This window comes from Drosophila willistoni, unplaced genomic scaffold (assembly GCF_018902025.1).
Source record: "Drosophila willistoni isolate 14030-0811.24 unplaced genomic scaffold, UCI_dwil_1.1 Seg119, whole genome shotgun sequence".
Lineage (NCBI taxonomy): Eukaryota > Metazoa > Arthropoda > Insecta > Diptera > Drosophilidae > Drosophila > Drosophila willistoni.
In genome coordinates, this window is record NW_025814081.1 from 1 (window position 1) to 22,334 (window position 22,334).

General features: G+C 39.2%; 3 protein-coding genes and 1 pseudogene across 4 annotated transcripts; 1 reads left to right on the forward strand and 3 right to left on the reverse strand.

Annotated features, from left to right (window-relative positions):
- The first annotated feature begins 6,534 nt into the window (after positions 1-6,534).
- Positions 6,535-7,264, forward strand: LOC124460813 (annotated as a pseudogene).
- A 4,375-nt stretch (positions 7,265-11,639) lies between these two features.
- LOC111519723 lies at positions 11,640-12,215 on the reverse strand. The gene is made up of 3 exons (XM_023181537.2): positions 12,206-12,215; positions 11,837-12,135; positions 11,640-11,781 (listed from the first exon to the last, which is right to left on the reverse strand). The coding sequence occupies exons 2-3, from the start codon at positions 12,118-12,120 to the stop codon at positions 11,640-11,642; spliced, it is 426 nt and encodes a 141-aa protein (XP_023037305.2). The 5' UTR covers positions 12,121-12,135; positions 12,206-12,215.
- Positions 12,216-14,945: 2,730 nt separating this feature from the next.
- Positions 14,946-16,447, reverse strand: LOC124460812. Its single transcript, XM_047012400.1, has 3 exons — positions 16,282-16,447; positions 15,815-16,199; positions 14,946-15,754 (listed from the first exon to the last, which is right to left on the reverse strand). Exons 2-3 carry the CDS (start codon positions 15,874-15,876, stop codon positions 15,289-15,291), a joined length of 528 nt encoding a protein of 175 aa, XP_046868356.1. The 5' UTR covers positions 15,877-16,199; positions 16,282-16,447; the 3' UTR covers positions 14,946-15,288.
- Positions 16,448-17,460: 1,013 nt separating this feature from the next.
- LOC111519734 lies at positions 17,461-18,953 on the reverse strand. Of its 2 annotated transcripts, XM_047012399.1 has the most exons (4): positions 18,788-18,952; positions 18,335-18,720; positions 17,905-18,274; positions 17,461-17,872 (listed from the first exon to the last, which is right to left on the reverse strand). In XM_047012399.1, the coding sequence occupies exons 1-4, from the start codon at positions 18,821-18,823 to the stop codon at positions 17,864-17,866; spliced, it is 801 nt and encodes a 266-aa protein (XP_046868355.1). In that variant the 5' UTR covers positions 18,824-18,952; the 3' UTR covers positions 17,461-17,863. The 2 variants fall into 2 exon arrangements, with proteins under 2 accessions (XP_046868355.1, XP_046868354.1); XM_047012398.1 differs by having other exon boundaries at positions 17,461-18,274; positions 18,788-18,953.
- Between the last annotated feature and the right edge of the window lie 3,381 nt (positions 18,954-22,334).

Consider the following 22,334-nt stretch of genomic DNA (forward strand, 5'->3'; position numbering starts at 1 on the left):
GAAGTACTGCGTTCACTTGTCGCCAGAGTGGCGCACAGCCCCAAGACACATATAAACAACTGAAAAAAAATGGTTTTACTTAATTTTGATTTATCTTTTTCGGGGGCTTTTTGTTTATCCTTTCTGCAAACAGCTCCTTATTCCGTTTCCCACTCACTTTCATTAGGACAGCACTGAGCAGAGCCAAGACGCAAGTAGAACTAATGCGAACTGCCAAAAGCGCTTTCAATTTAATAGTCTCCGTTCTCCCCAGAGGCAATTCTGGCTGACAAAGCTGCTTGACCAACCGCACAGAACAAAGGTGTTTAGTTGTTTCGGTAAATGGCTTAAATGTCGCTGTCGCTTCTACGACCGGGTCTTTAGATCATCTTAACCATTTCGGCCCGAGCATCTCCAAGGTGAAGAGCATTCCGAGTACTCTGTGTGGCCGGCAGCTAAATCTACATAAATCTGATTTTCTAAGTCTAACCAAAATTAAATTTATTATTTGCATTATGCCCGAATATATAAAGAGATCTTTCAATTTTAAACTAGTTTCGCCGATGAATTTCATTAACGCCCAAAATTATCGCCAATATCGGTTGGGGGAATCAAAGTGCAGCTCAACTAGTTTCGCATAAAAATGTATTTATGAGCAACACAAGTTCGAGCCAAGAAGAGATGCAGGAGGACGGGGCATGACACATATCATCTACACACCCTCGCCGGCAAACAAAAGCCGATTGTAGAATCATAAAAATTTAAATGATGAGATGTATAAATGTCCGAAATGGCCCTGGCCAATAGCACACTTATTATATTAGTCATTTGTTTTTTGGCCACAATGTGTGTGTTTGTGTTGTTGCTTTGATAAAAACTATGAATTACGTTAAGTACCCACAAAGAGCAGTGAATAAACGACACACATTAATGCCCCCTAAGCTACTCTAACAATTGAAATAAGCTACCATTTTTCCCATCATCCATCTAACCAATCCATTATCACCCTAAATCCCACACTTATTTCGTCTTAATGGTCACTTTCCCTCCCCAGTTAATCATCATTTCGACTAAGCTTAATTTGTTTTTGGGTAACTCTGAAACTTTTCCGCTTTTCTGCCTCCGGATTATACTTGATTTCAATTGAGATGATAGTCAGACTTGTCTATTATTGGTTTTTCAAACCTACTGCAAATCGGATACACTAATTACCATCAACAGTCGTATACCTCATAAAGCAGTTTATAGTCAAACAGAAGTTGGGGTTTCAGTGTATAGCACTCAAAAGCAGGCAACTCAAACTGACACGGATTGATGATGAAAGCAAAAAGTCGGCAAACGTTTATGTCTTACATGCAAACTGCACAGCATGAAGCCTAAAAGCATGTGGCAAAAACTAGAAAACCAAAAACAAATGAGACAATCCGAACACAATACACCTATTACCCGATATATTCTGCAACTTCTATGCAATTGATGTGCATGTAGTTGTTTTAGTTTAGGTGCAACAACATTGTGGTCATTTGGTATTGTGTCAGTCATTGGAGTTTATGGACAGAGTGAACTGTCGCATCCAGGCGCATTTATGCCAGTCCATCTGTCATCTGTGTGTGTGTGTGTGTGTGTGGGTCTTAGTTGCAAGTTCCAAAAAGGCAATTATTTGCACGTAGACCAAAATTACATGAATTGCCACTGGCCAAGGCTATGGCATGGCATTGGGCACGCTTTCTCAAAAAAGACTTGCTGACGAAGATGTTTATATATAGAATCATAACACCAAATGCAAGTCTGCTAGTAAGGTTTCAGTTGTGAAGCATGCAACACAAAGTGAAACTATTAAGACACCAACATGCCGCAAGAAGGGCCAGCGTAGATAGTAAAGAATTTGCTATACGAGTTATCTGCTATTTCGACAGCCATATAAATTAACAATAAGAAGCTGACGGTGGTCTCTCTGTATACTATAATAGAGTTGGTTACGCCTGACAGCCACTTTGGGACTTGTGTGTGGTAAAAGTCATCAACAATGTGAAAATTTCCAACTGTCCAACTGGAGATCAACATTTAACTGGGCGCTTGGTCCGCGACCACTAAGCCACTTTCGGCGAAAGGCCATAAAATCGTTCAACTAAAACATCCATAAAATGTCGAATGTCTTGTAGAATTTGGTTCACAAAAATCAGTAAACGTTGGCTCAGTTCAATTCTAAGACGCGTGCGGAGTGCGTGTGTATCTCTGAGTGTGGTGAGAGTGTGTGTTCTCTGGGTGTGCGCACATCGGTGTATATGTATATACACAGTTCGGTAAAGCCAATTCAAGATTCGTATAACAACATTGAAGTAATGTGGCATAGTCAAGTGTTTGATCTCGGCATTTATGTGCTCATAACAATGCGTCAGAGTAGTGGCTTTCACCAGCAACAACAAACAACAACAATCGTTTTAATGGTGGCACTTCCGGCATCCTAACTGCACAACACAACAAAGCAACAGCACAACAATGAACAACTACAACTTCAATTCAATGCCCGCCTGGCAACCCTAGACACATCATAACAATGGCTCATCCGCAGGCAACGGCAGCCAGTTCAGTGCAGCGTCAGACGATTGAAGAGCAAAGGAGCAAAGGCAAAAGCTTGATGTGGAGAATCGTGTGGAGCAACAAGGAGGACAAGGACAAGGACTTCCTGGCAATTACTACGCCCTACAATCATCGGTATCAAAATCAAAATGCCAGCCAAGGTATCGCCCCCTTCACCCATTGTACACGATGGCGGAAATTACAAACAGGTCGGCGGGCAACCCTAAGCGATCCTCCCACTGCCAGCTATGTGCTAGCCATAAGCCAATCAATGCGACGAGGCCAGCTGAGGCGTCAATTGCCTATGGCAACACCTCCTTCAACCTACTCAGTCTGTGTCAGAGGATTGGAACCATATGCTGCTCGTGGCAAGCCGGAAGTGCGCGACAGGGCTTTAACTTTAACTAATGCCGCTTTTTCTCATGCTAATGATGCTTATGCTGCTGCTGCTGCTGCTCTGCTGGACACAGATGATGGTTGATGGCGATGGTGATGGCCCTGATATCAGTGACAAGTCATTAGACATGGATATTGATGCTTACTTGGGCCCTTCGAACGAGCTCTGGTGAAGTGAGCAACTTTTGCGACACAGTGAGGGCCCTCATCAGTGATGAGGGCGTGGTGGATCCACAGCCTTCATACCGTCTGCCAGGTGGGTGAATTCCAATAAATGTTAATTTAAATTCCAAAGAAACGTGCCAGAGTGAATGCTAGCGGAATTATGCGCCTCAATGCTCAAAGCATAATTTTTCCGGGAGTCCGGGTCCAAACCATTTAATTAACTGAAAAAAACTTCTCTCCCTTTTCCTTTCTCTCTGGTGTGTCTCTCGCTCTCTCTATTTTATTCCACATAGACGAACGCAGGCCAAGTAAATTGGATGCCACAGCCGGAGTAGCAGCAACATCAAAGGAAGTTCAAGGTCGTTACATTCGTCTGGCATCCCAAGAAGAGGAGGAGGATGATGAGGAAGAGGACGCAAGTTGAAAAAGTTAAAAAAAAAATACAGAAATTACTGCTGCCATTACTCATTGCCTACAAAATAAAATTTCTGACACTCATACCAGTGCTAATTGGTGGTCTAACTCTGCTGGTGGGCACAACTGGCCTGGCTGGCTTCTTTTTTGCCCTATTTACGGCAGTAATGAGTTTGAAGACCGCAACAGGTGCGGTCATGGCAGCAAAGCATTGCTCTTAAAGAAAATCTGAGGAGCAATTACACAAACTCAAACACACACACACACACATCTACATAAGATCCATTTATAGCTATTGATTAGGTTAACTCCCTGATGATTGTGGCAATTTGATTAAGTTCCAAATTGCTTGAAGATAAGCCCAACGAATGTTTCAACGCGCTTAACAAAAAAAATCCCACAATTTTATTTAAAACTGAAATATACTAAACATTGAAATTCTCCAACAAATTCCCAATCAAAACTATTGAAAAATCATGTAAACTTAACGATGTTATACTCTATAAGCGGATGTCGCGTATATATGTGTATATACACTTCTGACACCCAAAATAAATGACCAAGACTAAAATCAAAGTTTGGTCATGGAAGTGATGACAGTCCATGATTCCATGATAAGTTCCCATTACATGTGTGCATTTTAATGTCCGACAATGCCTTGTGAATATATATGTATAAGTATTACCCTCTAAACTTGATACACTCATTAACTCGACTTAGATAAGCCTATTTGTCTGTCTGTCTGGTCTGAATGCATTTACCTAATTCAATTTGGCTATTACTTAATTTCCATCAGCATAATGTAACTAGACATACATAAATACATTCATGATGTACATGAGTGTGTATGTATGTGTAGGGAGTGGGCTGCTACCCACCCTTGTTAACTAAACATGTCAAACTTTGTTTTCCGCTTCAATTTGGGGTACAATTAAATTATTCTTTTATATTTATAGCCACATCAGTCAGAGGTCGTTCAACGGTTCATTAACATAATACAAGGCAAAATAAAGAAAGAAAATCAATATTTTATCAAAACATTACAACGAAAATATGGAAATTTTTCACAATTTATGTATGCATGTCTAAATTGGAATCATTTATTTTCTATTCACATTTTTAATTAATTTATTTGTTTTGACAAAAGTTCGCAACGCAAAAGGACTATACATATATTCATACATACTGTTTATGTAGTCAAATGTTTTTTCTCAAGGACTTCATATCCATACAGTGGATAATAAATAACTTTGCCAATGAGAGATTAAATAAATAACTCAATTAGAGTAAGCGAAAAGGATATTATAAAGGTAATACGATTTTAAAGGGTGTGGAAGTTTTGTCATGGTCAACCTTAGCTGGATCCTTTGTCCAATTTTTTATACCCTTGCAAAAAGGTATATTAATTTTGGTCAGAAGTGTGCAACGCATAGAAGGAAGCACTTCCGACCATATAAAGTATATATATTCTTGATCAGCACGACGAGACGAGTTCAAATAGCCATGTCCGTCCGTCCGTCCGTCCGTCCGTCTGGATCAACGCAAACTCCTCCTAGACCGTAAGAGCTACAGAGCTGAAATTTGCATGTAGCTTGTATATACTGCAGGCGTTGTATATCTCGGATCTCAGCCGGATCGGATCACTATATCATATAGCTGCCATACAAATGGCAAAGTCACGAACAGTGACTTTTCTTAATAACTTCGTTATTTTCTGAGCTATTGTCATAAAATTAATATTAGTGAGATAAATTAAAAAATATTGGTGAGTTAATTACACATATAAACGACTGTGCCAAATTTGATCAAGATCGGGTGACTATATCATATAGCTCCATAGGAACGATCTTTCGAACACAGTGACTTTTGTCAATAACTTCGTTACTTTTGACGCGATTGCTTTCAAATTAAACATTTGTTAGTTTAATATATCTGTTAATGACTGTGCCGACTTTGATAAAGATCGGGTTACTATATCATATAGCTCCCATAGGAACGATCGTGGAAAACAGTGACTTTGATCAATATCTTAGTTTTTTCCTATGCTAAGATTGTAGGCCGTTCTTTCGCAAACATTAACCTTTTTAGCTTGAGCGTTTTTCCATTTTATGGCTATAGGTAAGGAAAGAGTTACCATAAAAGTTGCAAGGGTATACAAACTTTGACGCGGTCGAAGTTAGCCCCGGCCCTCTGGCTTTTATTAGTAATTAAACGGAGGGTAAATTTCTGTGGTAATGAATTTTTAATTTAATTTTCATTAGATCCGCTTTTACCAATATTTCCCATTAACAATTCATAGGAATGATTATTCCAAGAATATGGAAGAAGTAGTTAAATTAAATTACAATTTCCCATCTGAGGCAAATTTAATGAGGAAAACATTTTTGTGTTTGGCTAAATAAATTATATGAAATTTTGTGTAAAACCGTTGGCATATGAATAAAAATTTGTAAAAATATTGTCGCATACATAGTATAAGTATTTTGAGTAGATTTCTCTACATTTTAGAAATGGAAAAATGACAAGTGAACCGAAACGCAGTAAGTAAAATGCTTGCCAACGTTAATGAAGAGTTTTTACTTGTTGATGGCCTCAACCGTTGGTCCAAGACGAGACGAGACAGCAGCAGCAACAACAACAACAAGAGTATCAGCAGTAATAGGAAAAGAAACTGTGGCAGGTAAAACCGTTTATTAAAGTAGGGAAAATTTAATGTGTGTTCACGCTCAAGTAAAACTGAATCGAAAACCGCAAAGCGAGCAAAACAAAAGAAGCGAAAACATAATAGAATCAGAAGCAATAGCATTAGCAGTAACAGTTGGAGTAAATAGCAGCAGGAATAATCAGCCAATTGGCCAAGTGTAAGAATATATGTACATATAGTAGTCTCAATATGAATGCAACCAAGTGCAACATTAAGAGTATCGGCCGTATTCCATCAGCAATATGCCTGCTCAGTGTGCTATGAACTGTGCTGCAGTGCAAACATAAAATATTGAAATGCTTCCCGTCTTGAGTACTTTATTTCTGTTGGCCTTGGTGGCTTTGGGACAGGCACATAGCCTGCCACAGGCTGTACAACTTGGCGGCGCTATTGTGGCGGCCGTCGAACAGGATGCTGAACAAGAGGCAGCCAACGAGGAGCGTCTGGAGCAGGAATGGTTACAAATTGCCCGGCAGCAGCTGCGTAAGTTCCTTGACAATGAACTAAGTGCCGAGCAATTGACCAACTTGTTGGCACCTGGGCAACTGAAGGTAAGTAGTCTAATAATCTTCTTTAAAGAGGATAACATATAATTGAATTGAATGTCGAATGCATTTAGCTCGTGGCAAACATCACCACAAGAAGCACAAGAAGCTATTGAAAATGTTATATCCCCTGCTGGCTGCTGCTGCCTTGGCCAAAATGGTTTTGTTGCCCTTGATCTTGAAGTGGTTAACGGCGCTTTCAACCTCATCGTTTGTCAAAATAGCTTTGCTCACTTCCGGACTGCTGGCCTTGAAGTACATCATGTCGAGTGGCCATGCACATGATCGTCTGGAGATAATACACTCGCCCTCGATAAAAGGTTATCATGCTGCCCACGCGGCGGATCTTTCATCCAGCAATAGCAGCTGGATGCCCATTGGGCAACAGCACTACATACCCCTTGGATTAACAAAGGAAACTTCACTGAGACTACCGAAACATAACTATGATAGCCAGGAGTTTTACAAACCTTTTCTATAGGGCGGCATCGAGAAAGAGAAAGACAGTTAAATAGTTACAATACATAGATGTTCACTAAAAATAGTATTAGCCAATAGGTAAATAAACAACAAACAAAAAAAAAACACACACTCACATACATAACTCCAACTCCATTAACAATTAATTAGCACATTGCTCGTGCCTGACTTTGGCCATAAGCCAAATGATGTTACGTCGATGACAGAAGACGGCGACGAAGACGACGACACACAATCACTCCATGGCGTACAGAGAGCTCAAAAAATTAACAACATTGCCAGGCCGTTATGCATAAAATGGTTTATTGCGCATGCAGACCAACGCGATGGGCCCAACGACCAAATGACGACCAAAGACTTTACTTCCGCAAGTGCGTGTTGCAATGAACGCCGACTCACACACACACAAACACAGAGACAGCAATGAAACTTATGTAAAGACAATGCCAATAAACAGGTCGACAGTAATCAATTGGAAATAATTAGAAACATAAATGTCTTTAAGGTGTGTTCAAAGAAGTTTATCAGATAAAAGTGATAGCCTCTAGCAAGGATCATGCTCTCACAGTGTTAGTGTTATTACATCATTCATTCAGGAATGTTAAAAGTAACTAACATGTTCATTGTATGGGATGTATGTGTTTATTTTGGCTCATTGCCTGGGCTGCCTACGCATGCCTTTCGGCCTGGTCTGGCCTGGCCAGAGCAAGTGAAAGTTGTAGGGCAAACAAACAAAATTCATGGTAAATAGCAAAAAGACGACGATGGCCAGGGGAACGGGTGACAGGGGCAGTGTTATGGACAGGGGCAGGGCTACAACCGTTAGATATGTATGCGCATGCTTGACGCGTATTTAACAGATCGATCAACAGCCACAAAGACCAACATTATGCTCGCTGCGACTTCTTTCTAAGTGAGATGTGTTTGAAAGTGAAGTTGATGTGTTTTTTTTCCTATTTTGCTTTTTCTCTCTATGTTTTCCGTTTGGCTTGGCAATTAAAGTCAGACGGGGAGACATAGTCAACACCAAAATGAACATCGTCTTTTTTTGTCGCCGCATCTGGCTAATAACAACATTCTCAACATTGCCAGTTTGCTGGGTCGTCGTTGTCGTCGTCTTCTTCGTCATTCGGCTGGCTGCGCAATGTTTGCGACTCTTACAAGATTACTTAACCAGGCCATTTAGCATAGAGAGACAGCTACAACTACAACTACAACTACTACCACCACCACCACATTGTCCCTTGTTTGTTTTTTCTTATTTTTATCTTTTTGAACATTTGTGTCATCAATTTCACTTTCTTTACAGCTTGAGCGAATGGGTTAACGCTAAGTTAAACAAAGCAACGATACTGTCAAGTACAGGCCCTTGCCTGGGCTTGGGCCCTGAGAAAGTATTCCCACAGGCGCATTTAATCGATTTGCTTACCATAAACTAACTCCAAGACCAACACATGAGCGCAACCGGAAAGGATCCATAAAGCACCGTCTCATTTGACTGAAAATGTTTGGTTAATCAATTTCCTTCTTTCGGACTACGCCCATGGTTCAAACAGACCTCATCTGTCAATTGCCCTCTCAACATTTGACCACAATGTTGCCGAGTCGGGGTTTGTTTCAGTCAAAGTGTCAAACAGGCTCTGGGCAAAGTGAATTGAATTTGTTTTGGGGTTGAGCTGAAGTGCCCGCATGGTAATGGTTATGAATTTTTAACAGCAAACATCTAGACCTTGCCCCCTACTTATATCCGAACCATCCCTAAACCGAATCCACATCTTCGTACTAAAAAAAATGGACTTCTTATATTGCTGCACTTTCTCAGGCAACGTCAACATCAATATTGACATTTTATATTTGCGCAAATGAAAAGAAAATCAATTTCACCTGCTGGTATTTATGCGTTTATCCCAAAAAAAAAAAGATACAAATTTTGCTGTTGCTTGATGTTTTGTTTGGGTCTCGAGATGCATAACCCAACGCTTTTTTGATTCGTTGGTTGGCCGGTGTTCAAAGAGTTAGATAAAAGCATTTCGTCATAACTGAAATTTCTACCCTGTGCCACATTCTTGTCGGCCAATTGTGAGGGAATGCCAAAAATACTATTGCCGGGTAATATGACACGCAAATGGGTCAGTAGAACGTCCAAAACGAAAAAAAAATACCAACCCAATCCGGCAATCTTTCAAACTCAGCTGCAAAAAGCTGCCAAGCTAATTTGAAAAGTAAATGCGCGTGGTGTGCCACACCCACATACACACACACACGCACGCAAACGACGAAGAAAGCACATAGCACATTGTGGCAATTGGTTTTATGGCAACTTGTTGCGGCTAATTGAGCTACGCCTGCCAAGCCAACAGAAATCGCAAGAAACCAAGTAAACCTAATTGACTTTATACATTATATTATATTTATATACAAGTCTGAAATTTTGGCAAAGAAAAAAAGAAAACACAAGCCCGCCCGCCTTGAAGCCTGTCTCGGAGATGTCAAAAACGCATTAGGGGACAACAAAAAGGTTACCCATATTGACAGATCACGAGGGCGGAGGGGGAAATAAAAAAAGAGAATTTATTAATGATTGGCATTTAGAAATTTAGTTTGATTTGAGTACCAGGTCTGCGAACAATTCAACTTGACACTTACTCCGCTGGGATAACAGTGTTCCGAAGTCAGGTCTAAAATCCGGTTTTAGTCTCCCATTGCAGATTGCAAAATTTCAATGAAAATTACATAACTTTCACTCACAACAATGACGATGATGATGATGATGATAATGATGCCCCGATGACCGACAGTTGATGACGACGATGAAGACGACTACGTCAATGAATGAGTGCGAAACTGGACCGTGTGCGTGAGCCAAGCGAATGGTATGCGGGGCTATCATCATCAATGATGATGACATGATTGGAGTTAAAGTGGAGTTAAGTCACAGTCAACCGCCGCCGCTCTTGATATGCCTCAAGCCTGTGCAGGAGAATGTATGTTGCCGCATTTTATTTTGTACCTTACACTATGCTAATTGGCGAAGCAAGTGAATCATTGTACAAAAAAAAGTAAATAACTGCCCAAACCTAGCACACTTTCTTTTTTCTTTCCCTCCGCAACTCCTCCCTTGCTTTGCTTTGTTTTACGCAGCTAAAACAATAACCGAAAATAAAGGCGCGTCACTCATACGCAGCGTGTGACAAGCCGACGCCCGCGGCTTGCACAGCAACAATCAGACAACAATAAGAGAATTACAAGCAGGCAAGCGGGCAAGCAACAGCAGCAACAACAACAACAACAATAGCAACATTGAGGGCAATATTTAGTGTCGCATTTCGTTGTAATATAAATGAAAGTGAGTGAGCGGGGCAGCGGCCGCAGAGGAGCAACATGTTTCTTTGGTTTTTTTGAATGGGCTGCCTTTAATAAGCTGTAGGAATAATAAAGATACAAATTTTGTTGCTGCCAAAAATAAAAAATAAAACTAAAATTGTTTCGATTTTATAGATGGCTTTTGTATGGAAACTTAAGTTTATTTTTTTTTCTTTTTACGAATGCATAAAAACGTGTGAGCTGTGATAAGCGAACGTGACGTGATGATAGTAATTGAAGACAAATTCCAATCAAACCTGATTTAGCTCATCGGCAGAACAATGTCACACAAAAAGCAACTTAGAAATTAAAAATATACTATTTTCTAGATATTTCCCACTTTCATTTCAAAATTTGAAGACACTTATAAAAATAAACAATATTAAAATCACATATGCATTGACATATAATTATATAATAAATATATAATTATGTTAAAAAATATATATTTTCTACTTTATCGCGACATCTATGAACAGAATTCAAATGTGACGTTCCAGAAATGGTATTGCAGTTGATAGCACTTGCTCTTAATGTATTCTACACTAACACAGTCTATCCACAGTATAACTTCATGGTTTAGACAGATGTTTGTGATATTTTCTTCTGAACATGGATCCAATATTTTTTCGCTAACGACGGCCCATTTTTCAGTTTTAAGGCCTTTGTTCTGTTTCTCAAGGAGCTTCAACACATCAACCAAACACGACTGCACGTTTGGCCAAACAACTTTGGCTCGTGATAGGCGCAAATATGTTATAAGATCAACCGCCTGGTAACCTTTGATTGAGCAGAGAGTTTCCGAAACCCACTCCATGGTATACTCATTAGCAGCTGCAATATAGAGCCGACCACCAAATTCCATGACTGGAGTTCAGGATTAAACTTAAGGCAGCGCACGTTCCCATAGAGCCCAAAGCGTGGAAAAAAAATTTTCATCAAATTGCAATAATTTCTTTTATTGCAATCGGATGAAACCACGATGGTATATTGCCTCTTTTCGGGCAAAATTCTTACGAAATGTGGCGTTCCTTTTTCCTGCTGCAATGTGATTTCATTATGCAATTCATATGGAGCTCGGGCTTCATATCACACTTAGCCATACCGCAAGCATCCTGTAAGCTCTCATCGCTTTTGTTCAGTGACACTTCTTGGCTAAGTTTCCAAAATTTGTAAAATTCATTCATATTAAATTTTATCTTACACATACCTGTCTGGAAACGTCACTGCACTTTCTAATGATTCGTTACTATAGTCAGTCTCAATTTCAGCCTCAGCAATTACAGTTAATGCTCCAATTTCTTGAGCTCCTTCAAAACATGTTATCGTTGGTTTCTTCTTGGGATCACTGTTGTCCAGACCTGCTGCTTCCAAAATAAGATCGCCATCTAATACCTTGCACTTCGAGGATATTAGGACACATTGCCCCTCAGACATAGATAGTAGATCCTCGATCCTTTTTTTCAGGTCATAAATAGTCGAATAAGAGGCCATTCTGAATTCCACTGGCTACTCCAAAAGAAAAAAAAAAAGGACACTTGATCATACGCTTACTTACTATGTCCTTACGATTACAAACCTTTCCACATTTTCTCTATGATTATTTTTAGCATTTTTTAGAGATTTTTTTCGGGAGCTCACTGAACAATATATATATTTTTGAAATGTTACTTACAAGCTCACGATGTCGACTGATTCAAATGCTGTGCAAACAAGGCATGTCGAATTTCAGCCAAATCCCAGGCATTCTTAGATCTTAAAATTCTGGAATTATTTCTGTCGTAGATAGAAATTCGAAATTAAACGACTCAAACAGTAGGCAAGTGAAAGTGAATTTGTACTATCTACAAAATACTAGTTGGCCTGGCATATTTTAGCATATTGAATTAAATTAGTTCTATCCGGAAGCTCAAAATTCTTGTAATATAAATAGTTTTAATTAAAAACCAGAGGGCCGGGGCTAACTTCGACCGCGTCAAAGTTTGTATACCCTTGCAATTTTTATAATAACTCTTTCCTTACCTAAAGCCATCAAAGTGGAAAAACGTTCAAGCTAAAAAGGCTAACATTTGCGAAAGAACGGCCTACAATCTTAGTGTAGGAAATAACGAAGATTTGATCAAAGTCACTGTTTTCCACCGATCGTTCCTATGGGAGCTATATGATATAGTAACCCGATATTTATCAAATTCGGCACAGTCATTAACAGATATAATAAACTAACAAATATTTAATTTAAAAGCAATCGCGTCAAAAGTAACGAAGTTATTGACAAAAGTCACTGTTTTCGAAAGATCGTTTCTATGGGAGCTATATGATATAGTCACCCGATCTTGATCAAATTTAGCACAGTCGTTTATATGTATAATTAATTCACCAATATGAAATTTCACGACAATAGCTCAGAAAATAACGAAGTTATTAAGAAAAGTCACTGTTCGTGACTTTGCTGTTTGTATGGGAGCTATATGATATAGTGGTCCGATCCGGCTGAATCCGAGATATACAACGCCTGCAGTATATACAAGCCTACATGCAAAATTTCAGCTCTGTAGCTTTTACGGTCTAGGAGGAGTTTGCGTTGATCCAGACGGACGGACAGACGGACAGACGGACGGACGGACGGACGGACATGGCTATTTGAACTCGTCTCGTCGTGCTGATCAAGAATATATATACTTTATATGGTCGGAAATGCTTCCTTCTATGCGTTGCACACTTCTGACCAAAATGAATATACCCTTTTTGCAAGGGTATAAATATCAAAGAAGCTAACTTCGGCTATGCCGAAGTTTATATACCCTTGCAGTATACTTGGCAATAATATTTTTCCTTTTTGAAATTTCTTTCCCTGCAACTCAATTTATCAATACACAAACAAAATATTATTTCTCTTTTTACCACAAGTTTTTCTTCTTCCATCATTTTCTAAGCAAAGCACGGCACGCATACACATACAGTTCATGTAGCGTTGCGTCTGTGTGTGTATGCGTGTGCTCTGTTGATTTGATGATGGCAGTAGTAGGCAGCGAGCAGCGCTGCCGGCAGCGTTTGAACCGATTTATATTGACTGTAACTTGTGTTCTATTTATCGGATCAGATTCAAATTTTGGGATCTGAGATTTTATATCTATTACTATCATATTGGTAAATTTCATGGGGATACTCCGATTTTTGCAAAAATGTTTCTTCTAGAGCTATATGATATAGTGGTCCGATCCCAAAGATTTTCATACTTTATCTCACCCGGGTAAAAAAAAGCTCCCAAAAAAAATTTCATCCCGATAGCTCTTAAGATGGCTGAGTAAATCGCGTACGCACCGACGGACAGACGGACAGACGGTCAGACGGACAGACGGACATGGCTATATCGACTTAGCTTCTCATGCTTCTCATGAATATATATACTTTATGGGGTCGGAAACGTCTCCTTCTGTGCGTTACAAACATCTGACCAATTTTATAATACCCTCTGCAAGGGTATAAAAAAAAGCATAAAAAGAAGTCCATTCGATTTAACTTTCGGTTTCACGTTCCTTATAGTTAAAAGTAAAAAAGTAGACAAAATTTAAAAAACCTCTGTGGTTAAAAACTGTTTCTATCCAGCCATGTTACGTCAATGGAAATATCTCATATATATATTATCCCATTTAGCAATTGTATTAGGTAAATCATTGAATTAACCACCGAAGGCAAATTGAATGCAAATATCAAAGTGCTAAATACTAAACTATTGGGGCAATGGCGAAAATTCAAATTGTCTCAGTTTGAGACATTTAAAAACAATCAAGCAAATAAATAATAAATAAAAGTAATGGTCAAGTAAAACTAGAAATTCAGAATGTAATATTCAATACACCAAAAATTTAATGCGTAATTTCGAAGTGGGTGTTAAGGGTTAGGGTTTTAAGATGTACAAACCCTAACCAAAAGAGTTAATTGATTAATTAATTGCCACCACTGGAAAACATTAATGAGACTATGAAATTAAAAACCAATATGAAAAAATATATTGCTTGCTAATCTACTGTATCCCAATGGGACTTCCTTTCAGTATTGTCAATATCAGTTGCAAGTCAGTTGACTACTAGACGAACTCTAAAATATATTGTATCTATTTTTTATTATTTTTATTATTATTACTACATACTAAAATTTTAAGTGGGACTCGAATGCATTCGAAAAATGGGCACTCGTTTTTTGCTTTTTGTCATTGTTATTTCACCTATTGTCCAGCGGAATAGGAAAGGCAGATATTCAGATAAAATTTTGACATGTCGAGAATCTTAGGCCTTAGAAAAAAAAAAACTAGATATTACTAGGCTTCATAGGCATTTTGCACAGCCATTTTTTTAATGATCATTTTGAAATATAATGAAATATAATAAAATATATGTTAATTTGGCAATTACTCGCAAAACATGAATTTGACTACCCAGAAAAGATATCTCAACTGATAGCATCTGTTTTTAATAGTCTCAATACTGTCAGCGTCCATGTATAGATCGATCGCTTCATTAACGCATACTTTCGTAATATTATCGTTGGAGCATGGATCCAAATCGTTTCTATCGATAACAGACCATTTATATGTTTGTATACCATTATTTTGTCGTTCGAGCATATCAAAGATTTTACTTAAGCATTTTTCTACTTTGGGCACTATGACTCGAGCTGGTAAGAGATGTAGAAATTCCGTAAGGGGAACAGCTTCGTAGTTATCTTTTTGCAGATGACACCCAGCACCCAATCTATCGTACTCTCGTCTGCTGTCGCAACGTATAGCCTTCCACTATGTTCTTGAACCGGTGTTTCTTTATTGAACTTTAGGCATCTTACGTTTCTGTATCCAGCAAAGCTTTTAAAAAATTCATTCAATAGTTTGCAGAAGTCTCTGTTGTTGCAGGCGGACGCCGAGATGACAACAACAAATGGCCTGTTTTCCGGGAGAATATCAACGAATGGTGCATCATTGCTTGCTTCTTTGTCCATTGGCTGATCATCTTCCTCATCTGAACTAGAAGCACGAGATTTAATATCGCATGGGACCATTCCGCATGCATCGAACAGGGACCCTGATGATGTGTTTTCCGAGCTTTCCTCGCTCACGGTAGGGTCCACCTTATATCTAATATTCAAAAACATGCCGTATTCATCCATATTGAGTATTCCCATTTCATACACTTACCTCTTATTCTCCGCAGGTAAATCATGATTTATTTTCGTTTCCGAGCCTGTGGTTTTATACATTTTTCGATAGATTCACTGCTGGAATCTGAACTTTGTTCCAGCACTGACAAGCTGCTGCTTACCGGCGACACAGTCTCTTTGCCCTTTTCGATCACCACAAGCCGACCCACATAATTACTACCGTCATAGACTGATATAACCGGTCGACTGTCGTTATTTTCACCGTCCTGAACTCCTGGCATTTCCAATATAAGATCGCCGTCTGCGATATTTCCGTCTGTTGACCAAATGTCACATTGTCCGGCAGGAATTCCCAAACGTTTTTCAATCTTTTTTTTCAAACTAAAAATGGTTTCATAATTGGAAATGCTAAATTGCACATCCTACTTAGGCAGAAAACGGACACTTGGTTATATCTGGTCTTATATAACCAGACCATTTATTTATATCCTTACGACTACTTACTCTCTTAGATTTTGTTTAATGATAATTATCAACATTTTTATTATAAACTTGACTGTATTGTTTCTAGTATGAACTGTGAACTACGAGCACACGATGTCGAATGATTCAAATGCTGTGCAAACAAGGCATGTCGAATTTCAGCCAAATCCCAGGCATTCTTGGATCTCAAAATTCTGGAATTGTATCTGTCGTAGATAGAAATACGAAATTGAACGACTCAAACAGTAGGCAAGTGAAAGTGAATTTGTACTATCTAAAAAATCCTAGTTGGCCTGGCATATTTTAGCATATTGAATTGAATTAGTTCTATCCGGAAGCTCAAAGTTCTTGTAATATAAATAGTTTTAATTTAAAAAAAAGCATAAAAAGAAGTCCATTCGATTTAACTTTCGGTTTCACGTTCCTTATAGTTAAAAGTAAAAAAGTAGACAAAATTTAAAAAACCTCTGTGGTTAAAAGCTGTTTCTATCCAGCCATGTTACGTCAATGGAAATATCTCATATATATATGATCCCATTTAGCAATTGTATTAGGTAAATCATTGAATTAACCACCGAAGGCAAATTGAATGCAAATATCAAAGTGCTAAATACTAAACTATTGGGGCAATGGCGAAAATTCAAATTGTCTCAGTTTGAGACATTTAAAAACAATCAAGCAAATAAATAATAAATAAAAGTAATGGTGAAGTAAAACTAGAAATTCAGAATGTAATATTCAATACACCAAAAATTTAATGCGTAATTTCGAAGTGGGTGTGAAGGGATAGATGTACAAACCCTAACCAAAAAGAGTTAATTGATTAATTAATTGCCACCACTGGAAAACATTAATGAGACTATGAAATTAAAAACCAATATGAAAAAATATATTGCTTGCTAATCTACTGTATCCCCAATGGGACTTCCTTTCAGTATTGTCAATATCAGTTGCAAAATAAAATGTCACTGACTACTAGACGAACTCTAAAATATATTGTATCTATTTTTTATTATTATTTTTATTATTACTACATACTAAAATTTAAGTGGGACTCGAATGCATTCGAAAAATGGGCACTCGTTTTTTGCTTTTTGTCATTGTTATTTCACCTATTGTCCAGCGGAATAGCAAAGGATATTCAGATAAAATTTTGACATGTTGTCGAGAATCTTAGGCCTTAGAAAAAAAAACTAGATATTACTAGGCTTCATAGGTATTTTGCACAGCCATTTTTTTAATGATCATTTTGAAATATAATGAAATATAATAAAATATATGTTAATTTGACAATTACTCGCAAAACATGAATTTTACTACCCAGAAAAGATATCTCAACTGATAGCATCTGTTTTTAATAGTCTCAATACTGTCAGCGTCCATGTATAGATCGATCGCTTCATTAACGCATACTTTCGTAATATTATCGTTGGAGCATGGATCCAAATTGTTTCTATCGATAACAGACCATTTATATGTTTGTATACCATTATTTTGTCGTTCGAGCATATCAAAGATTTTACTTAAGCATTTTTCTACTTTGGGCACTATGACTCGAGCTGGTAAGAGATGTAGAAATTCCGTAAGGGGAACAGCTTCGTAATTATCTTTTTTGCAGATGACACCCAGCACCCAATCCATCGTACTCTCGTTTGCTGCCGCAACGTATAGCCTTCCACTATATTCTTGAACCGGTGTTTCTTTATTGAACTTTAGGCATCCGACGTTTCTGTATCCAGCAAAGCTTTTAAAAAATTCATTCAATAGTTTGCAGAAGTCTCTGTTGTTGCAGGCGGACGCCGAGATGACAACAACAAATGGCCTGTTTTCCGGGAGAATATCAACGAATGGTGCATCATTGCTTGCTTCTTTGTCCATTGGCTGATCATCTTCCTCATCTGAACTAGAAGCACGAGATTTAATATCGCATGGGACCATTCCGCATGCATCGAACAGGGACCCTGATGATGTGTTTTCCGAGCTTTCCTCGCTCACGGTAGGGTCCACCTTATATCTAATATTCAAAAACATGCCGTATTCATCCATATTGAGTATTCCCATTTCTTACACTTACCTCTTATTCTCCGAAGGTAAATCATGATTTATTATTCGTTTCTGAGCCTGTGGTTTTATACATTTTTCGATAGATTCACTGCTGGAATCTGAACTTTGTTCCAGCACTGACAAGCTGCTGCTTACCGGCGACACAGTCTCTTTGCCCTTTTCGATCACCACAAGCCGACCCACATAATTACTACCGTCATAGACTGATATAACCGGTCGACTGTCGCTATTTTCACCGTCCTGAACTCCTGGCATTTCCAATATAAGATCGGCGTGTGCGATATTTCCGTCTGTTGACCAAATGTCACATTGTCCGGCAGGAATTCCCAAACGTTTTTCAATCTTTTTTTTCAAACTAAAAATGGTTTCATAATTGGAAATGCTAAATTGCACATCCTACTTAGGCAGAAAACGGACACTTGGTTATATAAGACCATTTATTTATATCCTTACGACTACTTACTCTCTTAGATTTTTGTTTAATGATAATTATCAACATTTTTATTATAAACTTGACTGTATTGTTTCTAGTATGAACTGTGAACTACGAGCACACGATGTCGAATGATTCAAATGCTGTGCAAACAAGGCATGTCGAATTTCAGCCAAATCCCAGGCATTCTTGGATCTCAAAATTCTGGAATTGTATCTGTCGTAGATAGAAATACGAAATTGAACGACTCAAACAGTAGGCAAGTGAAAGTGAATTTGTACTATCTAAAAAATCCTAGTTGGCCTGGCATATTTTAGCATATTGAATTGAATTAGTTCTATCCGGAAGCTCAAAGTTCTTGTAATATAAATAGTTTTAATTTAAAAAAAAGCATAAAAAGAAGTCCATTCGATTTAACTTTCGGTTTCACGTTCCTTATAGTTAAAAGTAAAAAAGTAGACAAAATTTAAAAAACCTCTGTGGTTAAAAACTGTTTCTATCCAGCCATGTTACGTCAATGGAAATATCTCATATATATATTATCCCATTTAGCAATTGTATTAGGTAAATCATTGAATTAACCACCGAAGGCAAATTGAATGCAAATATCAAAGTGCTAAATACTAAACTATTGGGGCAATGGCGAAAATTCAAATTGTCTCAGTTTGAGACATTTAAAAACAATCAAGCCGCCGCCGCTGATGAAGCGGGAGATCGACTAGACCATTTACAACTGGTGAGTGTTGCTTTTGTTTGTGATGAAGTGCAAGATAGGAAATTTATAGATATGTTTTCCCTCCTGGATTCGGGCAGTCCAAAGAGTTTTATCCGTCAATCTGAAGTCCCCTCCAACTGCCGTCTTAGCCCCCGTACATTGAACTGCCGTGGTTTAGGAAATAGCCAACTTCTGTCCTTAGGCCAAGTCCAGTGTAGTGTTCGCCTCCGCAACACACAGACAATACATACGTTTGAAGTCCTGACGAACCAAGCAACCGAACTGCCGATGATTATAGGTAGAGATCTTCTGTATAAAATTAATATTAGACTCTGTAAACTGAAGGAACGAGAATATGAAAAAGAATCGTTGATACTCATGAATAAACCGACTGAATGTATAAATCCAAAACTTACTGCTGTTCTGAAGTCCTTTGACATATTTATGGAAAAGAGAGTGATACTGCCGTGTGATAGAAATGAGATTGTGCCTGCCGAATTGTTGTCTGATTCTCCCCTTCCGAAAACTTCTGCTGTACCTTCGGAAACATTGAACGATGCACTTATGGCGATAAATTCCATTGAGCTCCCTGCTGTCAGTGAATTAGACTTTGATATAGAGTGTGATAGGAATGAGATTGTGCCTGCCGAATTGTTGTCTGATTCTCCCCTTCCGACTTCGGACTCCGACTTCTCCACTTCGTATGTACAAGTTGATCCAGATTTAATCAAGCCCATGAACTATGAGATGAAAATAGAATTGACTAGCCAAACTCCGATTTTCTGCCGCCCCCGCCGTCTGTCGCACCACGAACGCATCGAGGTGCGTGAGATTTGTGAGGATCTCTTGAAAGCTGGCATTATTCGCCACAGTAGTTCCCCTTACGCTGCCGCGATTGTCCCTGTACGCAAAAAGGACAACACCCTAAGAAAGTGTGTAGATTACCGCCCGTTGAACAAAATTACAGTTCGAGACCATTTTCCGATTCCTCTGTTAGATGATTGCATTGAACATCTGGGTGGCAAATCATTCTTCACTATCTTGGACTTGAAGAACGGTTTCCACCATGTGAAAATGCACCCAGACTCAATCAAATATACTGCCTTTGTAACCCCTGATGGCCAGTTTGAATATGTACGCATGCCCTTCGGACTTTGTAATGGCCCTTCCGTGTTCGCTAGATTCGTTTATTTTGTCCTTAAGGAATTTATAAACCGAGGTCAACTGGTGATATATATGGACGACATTCTAGTCGCGTCGCATGACTTTGAAACCCACCTTGAGATTCTGAAGGAAATATTGTATGTGTTAAGAGTGAACGGGCTATGCCTGAAGCTGACGAAATGCCGTTTTGCGTATAGGGAACTAGAGTACTTGGGCTACTTAGCCAATTCCGCCGGTATCACGCCTAAACCAGCTCATATTCAGGCGATACGGGATTTGCCCGTTCCAAGGGATAGCAAGGAATTAGAGCGTTGCCTAGGCCTATTCTCATACTTCCGCCGATTCGTATCAGGTTTCGCTAAGATTGCGTGTCCGCTGTCCCGATTGTTAAGAAAAGATACCCCTTATGTCTTCTCCGATGAATGCCTTGATGCCTTCCGAACACTGAAGTTGAAATTGATCGAATCCCCCGTGTTATCTATTTACAACCCGAAGTCTGAAACAGAGTTACACTGCGATGCTAGTTCAATTGGTTTCGGAGCAGTGCTCCTCCAGAAACAAACAGACGGTAAATTACACCCAGTGTCCTACTTCTCTAAGATGGCCTCCGCCGCTGAATCGAAACTACACAGTTATGAGCTAGAGACGTTAGCTATAGTGTATTCCTTAAAACGTTTTGAGACGTACCTTAAGTTCATCCCGTTCAAAATCGTGACCGATTGTAATTCCCTTGCGCTGACACTGAGAAATGGTGGACATTCCGCCAAGATTGCTCGCTGGGCCCTGCTGTTAGAAAACTATAACTACACGATTGTACACCGCTCGGGGGTTGGTATGCCCCATGCTGATGCTCTAAGTAGAATAGAAACTGCCGCATACGTTGACGATATAAACCTTGACTTCCAACTGCAGTTAACCCAGAACCGGGACCCTGAGATTGTCAAACTCCGAGATGAGTTAGAGAAATATGAGATAGCGGATTTCGAACTGCGAGATGGAGTAGTGTACCGCCTGTCCTCGACGAGTGTACCCCAACTTTATGTCCCTTCCGAAATGATAAATCATGTCATACGAGTAGTGCACGAGAAGCTTGGCCATATGGCCACGGAGAAATGTTGTGCACAGATCAAGAAGCATTACTGGTTCCCGTGTATGAAGTCTTATGTTAACAATTACATTAAAAATTGCCTCAAGTGTATCTACTACTCCGCGTCCGCTTCGGACCACCGTGTCACCCTACATAGTATTCCGAAAGTGCCACTTCCGTTTGATACCGTCCATATTGACCATTTGGGCCCCCTTCCGTCCATACGTTCTAAGGAAAAGTATCTTCTGGTTGTCATTGACGCTTTCACCAAATTTGTGAAGCTGTACCCTGCCGCCACGACTAATTCACGTGAAGTATGCCAGACATTAGAATCTCAGTATTTCGCAAATTACAGTAGACCCCGCCGAATCATCAGTGATCGAGGTACCTGCTTTACTTCCTCCGAGTTTGAAGAATTTCTGAAGGCCAATAATATAATTCATGTGCTGAATGCCACTGCCTCACCCCGGGCCAACGGCCAAGTCGAGCGGGTTAACCGTGTGTTGGGCCCCATGTTGGGTAAACTGACGGAACCTGTGGACCACGCAGATTGGGTCCAACAACTGCCGAACATAGAGTTTGCATTGAATAACTCCGTCCACTCCACAACC

Coding starts and splice junctions, on each gene's coding strand:
- LOC124460812 (XM_047012400.1), bottom strand. CDS start 15,876: ATGTATAAAACCACAGGCTCGGAAACGAAAATAAATCATGATTTACCT. Junction 15,755..15,814: donor TTACCTGCGGAGAATAAGAG/GTAAGTGTATGA, acceptor TTTGAATATTAG/ATATAAGGTGGACCCTACCG.
- LOC111519723 (XM_023181537.2), bottom strand. CDS start 12,120: ATGGCCTCTTATTCGACTATTTATGACCTGAAAAAAAGGATCGAGGAT. Junction 11,782..11,836: donor GCAGTGACGTTTCCAGACAG/GTATGTGTAAGA, acceptor TTGGAAACTTAG/CCAAGAAGTGTCACTGAACA.
- LOC111519734 (XM_047012398.1), bottom strand. CDS start 18,823: ATGTTGATAATTATCATTAAACAAAAATCTAAGAGA. Junction 18,721..18,787: donor TTAAACAAAAATCTAAGAGA/GTAAGTAGTCGT, acceptor CTGCCTAAGTAG/GATGTGCAATTTAGCATTTC. Junction 18,275..18,334: donor TTACCTTCGGAGAATAAGAG/GTAAGTGTAAGA, acceptor TTTGAATATTAG/ATATAAGGTGGACCCTACCG.